Below are 10,429 nucleotides of genomic sequence, written 5' to 3' on the forward strand. Positions count from 1 at the left end.
TTGAATGGGTAGACCGTTGTTTAAAAGAGTTGATGCTATTTGCATTTACTACTTCAGCGGGGAGATTGTTCCAGTGGCGGATGACTCGGTTAGCGAAGAAACTCGTACCAATGTCTGTCCTGCATCGCCTAGCTTGAATGGACGTGTTTTATCGTACATACCGTGAAAGAAGTCCAGTAAATTCGATAAACAAGAACGCTTATTTCGGAAACCGTGCTGCGTGCCAGAAGTTATTTTGTTTTCTTCAGGAAATTGATAAGTTCGTCTCTGATAATCCTCTCAAGGACTTTGCCTGCCACTGATGTTAAGCTTATAGGCCTGTTTTTTAGGGCAACGTTCTTATCGGAGGATATAGAGAAAGAGATGTAGAGAAAAGAGAAAAATAAATAGAGAGGAAGGAAGGAAGGCAAAAAATTAAAAAAGTAAAAATAATGATATACTAAAGATACACAACTCTCTCTCTCTCTCTCTCTCTCTCTCTCTCTCTTTTCACACTTTTCTCTCAACTTTTCATCCAGTTTAATAGAATTGCTCTCTCTCTCTCTCTCTCTCTCTTTTTCTTTACCGGAACTTATCTCAGGAATAAGCGAGCGTGTGTGTGTGTGTGTGTGTGTGTGTGTGTGTGTGTGTGTGTGTGTGTACGTGGCATGACCTTGCTAGGATCATAAAAGGTCAGGAGGAGGAGGAGGAGGAGGAGGAGGAGGTGGAGGAAAAAAAGGAGGATTTAAAAGATAGGGGAATCATATCTCTCTCTCTCTCTCTCTTTCTCTCTCTCTCTCTCTCTCTCTCTCTCACCTGGAGGTTCAAAATGGAGGTATCTCTCTCTCCCAAAGTTTCTCGGAGGAAGATTATCTCTCCCTCTCTCTTCTTTATCTCCTCCTCCTTCTCTCTCCTCCTCTCCTCCTCCTCCTTCCTCCTCCTCTCCTTCTCCTCCACTTCTTTCCTCCACTTCTCTATCTCCTCGTTTTTTCTCTCCACTATCTCCTCCATTTCTCTTCTTCTCTCTTCTTCTGCCTTCTTCTCTTTCTCTCTTCTCTCTTCTTCTCTTCCTCTTCTTCCCTCTTCCTCTTTCTTCCTCTCTTCCTCTTTCGTATTAATCTTCTTCTTCATCTCCTCCAATTCTCCTCTTAGTTTCCTCTCCACTGCCTGAGAGAGAGAGAGAGAGAGAGAGAGAGAGAGAGAGAGAGAGAGAGAGAGAGAGAGAGAGAGAGAGAGAGAGAGAGAGAGAGAGAGAGAGAGAGAGAGAATTAGTTGCTTTTTTTTTATATATATTTCTTATTTATAGATTCTCCTCCTCCTCCTCCTCTTCCTCTCTTCTTCTTTCTTCCTCTTCTTCCTCCTCCTCCTCCTCCTCTTCTTTAACTCTTCTCTCTTTCTCTACATTCTTTTTCTCTCTCTCCTCCTCTTCCTCCTCCTCTTCCTCCTCTTCTTTCTTCCTCCTCCTTCTCCTCTTCCTCTTCTTTATCTTATTTCCTCTTTCTCAACATTATGCATTTTCCTCCTCTTCTTCTTCTTCTTTTTCTTCTTCTTCTTCTTCTCTCTTGGTCTATAGAAATACCTCCTCCTCCTCCTCCTCCCCCTCCTCCTAATCTCCTCTCTCATACTACGACTACGCAAGGCCTGGTCACACTGCCTTTACGACCTGCTAACGACCACCTTGCGACCCCAAAATGCTACGATTCACACCGACCGCTTCCCGATCACGTAAGTCGCCGAGTAGTCGTACGACCGATCGGCTACCGGGGGAAGTTTAGTCGGGGACCGGACGGCGACCATGTTAAGACTCACACCTTGACCTCACACTTGGAGTCAGGTCAAGATGCCCACCGTCGATGACCAGTACGCGTCCTGTCGCAATGAGGTCGGCGATCTTCCGTACCGACCGGTCGAAATATGGTCGTAAGTCGGTTTTTCAAGTCGGGAGGTCGTCAGTAGGTCGTAGAGGCAGTGTGATTTGGGCTATACGACTCATCTCCTCTATCCCTTCCTCCTCCTTACCTCACTCATCTCCACTTTGGCGGTCATCTCCTTCAGTCTCTCCTGCGTTCTGTCCCTGAATCCTCGCGCTGCTGCCGTCTCCGTCTCGGCCCGCTGGAGGGAGGCCTGGGGAGGAAGGGAGAATTGGAGGAGGAGGAGGAGGAGGAGGAGGAGGAGGAGGAGGAGGAAAAAGGAGAAAACAAACATGAGGAAAGAAAGTAAAATAAGGAAAAAGAAAAAATAGAGAAAATATAGGAAACTTAATATTGTACAACTCTCTCTCTCTCTCTCTCTCTCTCTCTCTCTCTCTCTCTCTCTCACCTGTAATCGTTTGTTCTCTTCTTCCTTCTTCTGTAGCTCTTCCTTCACCTTCCTCACCTCCTCCTCCTTCTTCCCTTCTTCCTCCTTCAGTAAAACCTGTTGGGGAGAAGAGAGAGAGAGAGAGAGATAGAGAGAGAGAGAGAGAGAGAGAGAGAGAGAGAGAGAGAGAGAGAGAGAGAGAGAGAGAGAGAGAGAGAGAGAGAGAGAGAGAGAGAGAGAGAGAGAGAGAGAGAGAGAGAGAGAATATGAAAGAAAAAAGAAAGAAAAGGAAATTAGAAAAGGAAAAGAAAGGAAAGGAATAGAGGAGGAAGAAGAAGAGGAGGAGGAGGAGGAGGAAGAGGAGGAGGAGGAGGAGGAGGAGGAGGAGGAGAAAAGGGAAATAAATAAAAGACGAAGGAATATACAAAACACACACACACACACACACACACACACACACACACACACACACACACTTTCATTCTCTCTCTCTCTCTCTCTCTCTCTCTCTCTCTCTCTCTCTCTCCTTTCTTCTTTCTCTTCTCCTCCTCCTCCTCCAAAAACATCTCTCCTCCATCTTCCTTCCTCCTCCTCCTCCTCCTCACCTTCATAACCTCCAAATTCTCCCTCATCTCCTTCTCTCGAGTGGAGGATAGGTGGAGGTCATTCTGGATCTGCTGAAGTTGCTGGGCTTGGGAGATGACCCGGGCATCCGCCTCCTCCCGCGCGGCCTGGAAGAAGAGGAGGAGGAGGAGGAGATGAAGGAGGAGGAGGAGGAGGGAAGAAGTGAAGGAGATATTTTAGAAAGAGGAGAAGAAGAGATGGAAGAAGAGAGGAGGAAGAAGAGGAGGAAAGGAGGGGGAGGAAGAAGGGAAGGAGGGAGAGAAAGAAGGAGGAGAGAAAGAAGGGAAAGGAGGGAGAGAGGGAAGGAAAGAAGGGAGAGAAAGGAGGGAAGAAGGGAGAGAAAGAGGAGGAAAGGAGGAAGAGGAAGAAGGGAAGGAGGGAGAGAGGGAAGGACAGGAGGGAGAGAAAGAGGAGGAAAGGAGGAAGAGGAGGAAGGGAGAGGAGGGAAAGGAAGATGGAAAGGAGGGAGAGGAAGAATGAAAAAGGAGGAGGAGGAGGAGGAGGAGAGAAAGAATAAACAAGAGGAAGAAAGAAAAGAAGTAAAATGAAGAAAATATTGAAAGAAACTTAATCATATACAAGTCTCTCTCTCTCTCTCTCTCTCTCTCTAATTCATTCATTCTAACTCATAAATTCTTTCTTTCTTCCTTCCTTCCTTTCTTTCTTTCTTTCCTTCTTTCTTTCTTTCCTTCCTTTCTTCCTTTCTTTCTTTCTTTCTTTCTTTCTTTCTTTCTTCCTTCCTTCCTTCCTTCCTTTCTTTCTTACCTGTAATCTTATATTTTCTTCCTTCATCTTCTTCATCTCCTCCTCCTTCTTCCCTTCCTCTTCCTTCATTAAAACCTGCAGAAGGAAAAGGAAGATAAGACCATAAAAACCTAAGGAGTCTACACACGGCAGCTCCTGTGAACCTAACCGCACCTTCTGCTTGAGCTTGCTGCGTGGCGCCGACCTATACTCCATTGGACCCTGGCATCGATTCCGCGTACTAATAGGTATTAATTATGTAGGGGGAGGGGGGGGGAGGGGACAGCACACACACACACACACACACACACACACACACACACACACACACACACACACTTTCCCTCTCCCTTTCTTCTCCTCCTCCTCCTCCTCTTCCTCTTTCTTCCTTTTCCTTCCCCCTCTCTCACTGTCTCTCTCCTCCATCTTCCTTCCTCCTCCTCCTCCTCACCTTCATAGCCTCCACCTCCTCCCTCATCTCCTTCTCTCTGGTGGAGGATAGGTGGAGGTCGTTCTGGATCTGCTGAAGTTGCTGGGCTTGGGAGATAACCCGGGCATCCACCTCCTCCCGCGCGGCCTGGAGGAGGAAGAGGAGGAGGAGGAGGAGGTGGAGGAGGAGGAGGAGGAGGAGGGGTAGAGAAGAAATTTGAAATGGAAGGAAAAATGAAATATGTGAAGGGGAGGAATTAAGAAAGAGAAGGAGGAGGAGGAGGAGGAGGAGGAGGAGGAGGAGGAAGAAGAAAAGAAAAAAGAGAAAAAAGAAGAAAAATAAGTTGCTTGTTATCATGTGTTTGAAGATACCCTAAACCTAACCTAACCTAACCTAACAAAACCCCAAACAGTCACTATAGGTCTTGACTCAGAAAATTCATCTATGTTTCCTTACTAATGAGACTTTCTATACAACAAAGTGAGGTCATTCTGTGTTGATTTATACCATAAGGTGCTGGCTATCATGTGTTTGAGGATACCCTAAACTTAACCTAACCTAACAAAACCCCAAACAATCAATATAGGTCTTGATTCAGAAAACTTAAAAATACTTCTTTATTAATGAGACTTTCTAAACAACAAAGTGAGGTCATTCTTTATTGGTTTATACCATAAGGTGCTGGCTGTCATGTGTTTGAAAATTCCCTAAACTTAACCTAACCTAACCTAACAAAACCCCAAACAGTCACTATAGGTCTTGACTCAGAAAATTCATCTATGCTTCCTTACTAATGAGACTTTCTATACAACAAAGTGAGGTCATTCTGTGTTGATTTATACCATAGGGTGCTGGCTATCATGTGTTTGAAGATATCCTAAACTTAACCTAACCTAACCTAACAAAACCCCAAACAGTCACTATAGGTCTTGACTCAGAAAATTCATCTATGCTTCCTTACTAATGAGACTTTCTATACAACAAAGTGAGGTCATTCTTTGTTGATTTATACCATAAGGTGCTGGCTATCATGTGTTTGAAGATACCCTAAACTTAACCTAACCTAACAAAGCCCCAAACAGTCACTATAGGTCTTGACTCAGAAAATTCATCTATGCTTCCTTACTAATGAGACTTTCTATACAACAAAGTGAGGTCATTCTTTGTTGATTTATACCATAAGGTGCTGGCTATCATGTGTTTGAAGATACCCTAAACTTAACCTAACAAAACCCCAAACAGTCACTATAGGTCTTGACTCAGAAAACTCATGAATGCTTCCTTACTAATGAGACTTTCTATACAACAAAGTGAGGTCATTCTGTGTTGATTTATACCATAAGGTGCTGGCTATCATGTGTTTGAAGATACCCTAAACTTAACCTAACCTAACAAAACCCCAAACAATCAATATAGGTCTTGATTCAGAAAACTTAAAAATACTTCTTTATTAATGAGACTTTCTAAACAACAAAGTGAGGTCATTCTTTATTGGTTTATACCATAAGGTGCTGGCTATCATGTGTTTGAAGATACCCTAAACTTAACCTAACCTAACAAAACCCCAAACAATCAATATAGGTCTTGATTCAGAAAACTTAAAAATACTTCTTTATTAATGAGACTTTCTAAACAACAAAGTGAGGTCATTCTTTATTGGTTTATACCATAAGGTGCTGGCTGTCATGTGTTTGAAAATTCCCTAAACTTAACCTAACCTAACAAAACCCCAAACAGTCACTATAGGTCTTGACTCAGAAAACTCATGAATGCTTCCTTACTAATGAGACTTTCTATACAACAAAGTGAGGTCATTCTGTGTTGATTTATACCATAAGGTGCTGGCTGTCATGTGTTTGAAGATACCCTAAACTTAACCTAACCTAACCTATCCTATCTCTCTCTCTCTCTCTCTCTCTCTCTCTCTCTCTCTCTCTCTCACCTGGGTCTTCTTCACCTCCTCCTCTATCGCCTTCAGCTTCGTTTGTGTCTCTTGCAGCAGCATCTGGAAAGCAGGTGTGTTGATGTCAGGCGTGTGTGTGGATATAGGAGACAGGTGTGTGTGGATATAGGAGACAGGTGTGTGTTGATGTCAGGCGTGTGTGTGGATATAGGAGACAGGTGTGTGTAGATATAGGAGACAGGTGTGTGTTGATATAGGAGACAGGTGTGTGTGTGGATATAGAGACAGGTGTGTGTGATGTGTGTGTGTGTGGACAGGTGTGTGTGTGATATAGGAGACAGGTGTGTGTGGATGTGTGTGTGTGTGGATATAGGAGACAGGTGTGTGGATTATAGAGGACAGGTGTGTGTGTGGATATAGGAGACAGGTGTGTGTGTTGGACGAGGAGACAGGTGTGTGTGTGGATATAGGAGACAGGTGTGTTGATGTGTGTGTGTAGGGAGACAGTGTGTGTGTGGATATAGGAGACAGGTGTGTTGATGTGTGTGTGTGTGGGATATAGGAGACAGGTGTGTACATGCTGTGTGGATATAGGAGACAGGTGTGTGTTGATGTTGTGTGTGTGGATATGAGACAGGTGTGTGTTGATGTTGTGTGTGTGGATATAGGAGACAGGTGTGTGTGTGTTGACAGGATGTCAGGTGTGTGTGTGTGGATATAGGAGACAGGTGTGTGTGGTGATGTCAGGTGTGTGGATATAGGAGATGTGTGTGTGTGGTGTGTGTGGATGGAGACAGGTGTGTGTGTGTGTGTGTGTGTGGATATAGGAGACAGGTGTGTGTGTGGATATGGAGACAGGGTGTGTGTGGGATAGGAGACAGGTGTGTGTGGATATAGGAGACAGGTGTGTGTGGGGTGATAGGAGTGTGTGTGTGTGTGGGATATAGGAGTATTGTGTGTGTGGGGTGTCAGGTGTGTGTGTGGATAGGGAGACAGGTGTGTAGATATAGGAGACAGGTGTGTGTGTGGGATATAGGAGACAGGTGTGTGTTGATGTTGGATGTCAGGTGTGTGTGGATATAGGAGACAGGTGTGTGTGTGGATATAGGGAGACAGGTGTGTGTGTGGGTGTCAGGTGTGTGTGGATATAGGAGACAGGTGTGTGGATGTGTGGGATATAGGAGTGACAGGGTGTCAGGTTGTGTGTGTGATTATAGGAGACAGGTGTGTGGATATAGGAGACAGGTGTGTGTGTGTGGATATAGAGACAGGTGTGTGGGATGTTGAGGTGTGTGTGTGTGGATATAGAGACAGGTGTGGTGTCAGGTGTGTGTGTGGGATATAGGAGACAGGTGTGTGTGGATATAGGAGACAGGTGTGTGTGTGGATATAGGAGACAGGTGTGTGTGTGGATATAGGAGACAGGTGTGTGTGTGGATATAGGAGACAGGTGTGTGTTGATGTCAGGTGTGTGTGTGGATATAGGAGACATGTGTGTGTGGATGTCAGGTGTGTGTGTGGATATGTCAGGAGTGTTTCGTAGTTGTGAGCACAAGGTTGGGTTGGGTTATGGTGTGTGATTAGCAGGTGTGTGATTAGCAGGTGTGTAATTATCAGGTGTGTAATTATCAGGTGTGTAATTACTAGGTGGGTAATTGGGGTTGTGTACTATCTCTCTTTCTTCCTTCCTTTCCTCCCTCCTTTCTCTGTCTTTTCTCTTCCCTTTCCCTTCCTTCCTCCCTCCCTTCCTTCCTTCCTTCCTTACTTTTCCCTTCCCTTTCCTTCCTTCCTTCTTCTCGTCCTTCCTTCCTTCCTTTTCCCTTCCTTCCTTCCTTCCTTCCTTTCCCTTCCTTCCTTCCTTTCCCTTCCCTTCCCTTCCCTTCCCTTCCCTTCCTTACCTCTCCCCTCCCCGGTCACCTTCATCATCACAGTCTTCCTCCTTCCTCCCATTTCTTCTCCTCTCTCTCCATTCTCCTCTCCTTTCTCCTCCTTCTTCCCTTCCTCCTTTATCTTTCTCTCCCTCTTCCCAGTTTCATGATACTCACGGTTACCTCCAATTTCCCATGGCCTGTGCTCAGGAGAGAAGAGAGAGAGAGAGAGAGAGAGAGAGAGAGAGAGAGAGAGAGAGAGAGAGAGAGAGAGAGAGAGAGAGAGAGAGAGAGAGAGAGAGAGAGAGAGAGAGAGAGAGAGAGAGAGAGAATTATTTTTGTTAAGTGAAAAAAAGTGAAAATGTCTTCCTCCTCCTCCCTCCTTCCCTCCTCCTCCACTCCCTCCCTCCTCTTCCTCCTCCCTCCTCCACCTCTCTCTTACCTCCAAGCCCTTCTCTCCTTCCTCCACCTCCAGTTTAGCCAATCTCTCTCCTTCTTCTCCATCATGCACGTGGTACTCATCTGCGAGAGAGAGAGAGAGAGAGAGAGAGAGAGAGAGAGAGAGAGAGAGAGAGAGAGAGAGAGAGAGAGAGAGAGAGAGAGAGAGAGAGGTAGAGAGAGAGAGAGAGAGAGAGAGAGTGAGAGAGAGAGGTGACATTAGTAATCGAGAATAGCACAATAATAATAATAATAATAATAATAATAATAATAATAATAATAACAATAATAATAATAATAATAATAATAATAATAATAATAATAATAATAACAATAACAATAACGACAACAACAACAATAGTTACCTCCGTCTCTCTCGTTTTCCTCCACTTCCTCCTTCCTCCTCCGACTCTCCATTTGTCCCTCTCAGAGTGGTTAATTCCTCCTCTCCTGGTGAGGAGTATAGTGAGCTAACACTCTCTCTCTCTCTCTCTCTCTCTCTCTCTCTCTCACACATATACGGGTCTGGAAATTACATAAGAAAGAGGAAGAGGAGGAGGAGGAGGAGGAGGAGGAGGAGGAAGAGTAGAAAAAAAGAGGAAAAAAAAGGCGATGAGAAAAAGGAGGGAAGGAAAATAAAGAGGAAGAAGAAGGAAGAGGAAGAGGAGGAAAGGGAAGAGAAAGAAGGAAAAGGAAGAGGAGGTGGAGGAGGAGGAGGAGGAGGAGGAGGAGGAGGAGGAGATTAAAAAAAGAAGAGGAATAGGATAAGAGAGAGAAGAGAAGAAGGAAGAGAAGAGGAGGGAGAGAGAGGAGGAGGAGAATATGAGGAAGAGGAAGAAGAAAAGAAAAGAGAAGAAAACAAGAAGAAAAATATGTAGAATGAAGAAAAGAAGAAAAAGAAGAGGAAAAAGAGGAGGAGGAGGAGGAGGAGAGTGATGGAGGAGGAATATGAGGAATAGAGAGGAAGAAGAAAAGAACAGGGCAAGAAAACAAGAAGAAAAATATGTAGAATGAAAAAAAGAAGAAAAAGAAGAGGAAAAAGAGGAGGAGGAGGAGGAGGAGGAGGAGGAAGAATATGAAGAAGAGGAAGAAGAAAAAAAAGAAAAGAAAACAAGAAGAAAAAAATATGTAGTAATGAAGAAAGAAGAAAATAAGAGGAAAGAGGAGGAGGATAGAGGAGGAGGAAGAGGCACTGAATTGAATTTAAAAGTGTACACAGGTGTTAAAACCATGTACACACACACACACACACACACACACACACACACACACACACACACACACACACATGTTCAATCAAAGAGGTTATCAACACAGTTCAATCAAGTCTTTCTCTCTCACGCAGCCAAGGTTATGTAAATTTTAGGAGAGAGAGAGAGAGAGAGGAGAGAGAGAGAGAGAGAGAGAGAGAGAGAGAGAGAGAGAGAGAGAGAGAGAGAGAGACTACTATTACTACCTACTACTCAGTTCGAGTCCTCAGTTCCTTGTTAAGATTACCCCCCACCACACCCAGAGACCTCCTCCTCCTCCTCCCTCCTCCTCCGCTTGTGGTCATTGTTGTTGTTGTTTGTCTTGACTCTGGAAGGTTAGAGAATTGTTATTATTATTATTATTATTATTATTATTATTATTATTATTATTATTAGGTAGTAGTAGTAGTAGTAGTAGTAGTAGTAGTAGTAGTAGTAGTAGTAGTAGTAGTAGTAGAAGAAAAAAAGTAGAAAAATAATGGAGGAAGGAAAGGAGGAGGAGGAGGAGGAGGAGGAGGAGGAGGGAGGAAGAGGAGGAATATAAATGATAAAAAAGAGGAAAAAAAAGAGGAAGAGAAAGAAAGATTATGTGTGTGTGTGTGTGTGTGTGTGTGTGTGTGTGTGTGTGTGTGTGTGTGTGTTAGACAGTCACTTTCATTGGTCAACGTCCTGGTCTCTTAAAACCTGTTTGACTAAAAAATTAAGGAGTTAGAGAGAGAGAGAGAGAGAGAGAGAGAGAGAGAGAGAGAGAGAGAGAGAGAGAGAGAGAGAGAGAGAGAGAGAGAGAGAGAGAGAGAGAGAGAGAGAGAGAGAGAGAGAGGAGAGAGAGAGAGAGAGAGAGAGAGAGAGAGAGAGAGAGAGAGATAAAGATAAAAAGGAAAAAGAAACAAAAAAA

General features: G+C 44.2%; 1 protein-coding gene across 1 annotated transcript in view; it reads right to left on the reverse strand.

Annotated features, from left to right (window-relative positions):
- Positions 1–6,080, reverse strand: part of LOC126994044 (trichohyalin-like) — a 10,067-nt gene extending 3,987 nt beyond the window's left edge. Inside the window, exons 1-6 of the mRNA XM_050853283.1 lie at positions 6,018–6,080; positions 4,097–4,222; positions 3,667–3,741; positions 2,883–3,008; positions 2,299–2,394; positions 1,999–2,103 (exon numbers count right to left, since the gene is read on the reverse strand). Coding sequence (XP_050709240.1) covers positions 1,999–2,103; positions 2,299–2,394; positions 2,883–3,008; positions 3,667–3,741; positions 4,097–4,222; positions 6,018–6,080 — 591 coding nt within the window. The remainder of the gene's footprint in view (positions 1–1,998; positions 2,104–2,298; positions 2,395–2,882; positions 3,009–3,666; positions 3,742–4,096; positions 4,223–6,017) is intronic.
- Positions 6,081–10,429: the final 4,349 nt, after the last annotated feature.

Source organism: Eriocheir sinensis, unplaced genomic scaffold, assembly GCF_024679095.1.
Source record: "Eriocheir sinensis breed Jianghai 21 unplaced genomic scaffold, ASM2467909v1 Scaffold709, whole genome shotgun sequence".
In the NCBI taxonomy this organism is placed as follows: Eukaryota; Metazoa; Arthropoda; class Malacostraca; order Decapoda; family Varunidae; genus Eriocheir; species Eriocheir sinensis.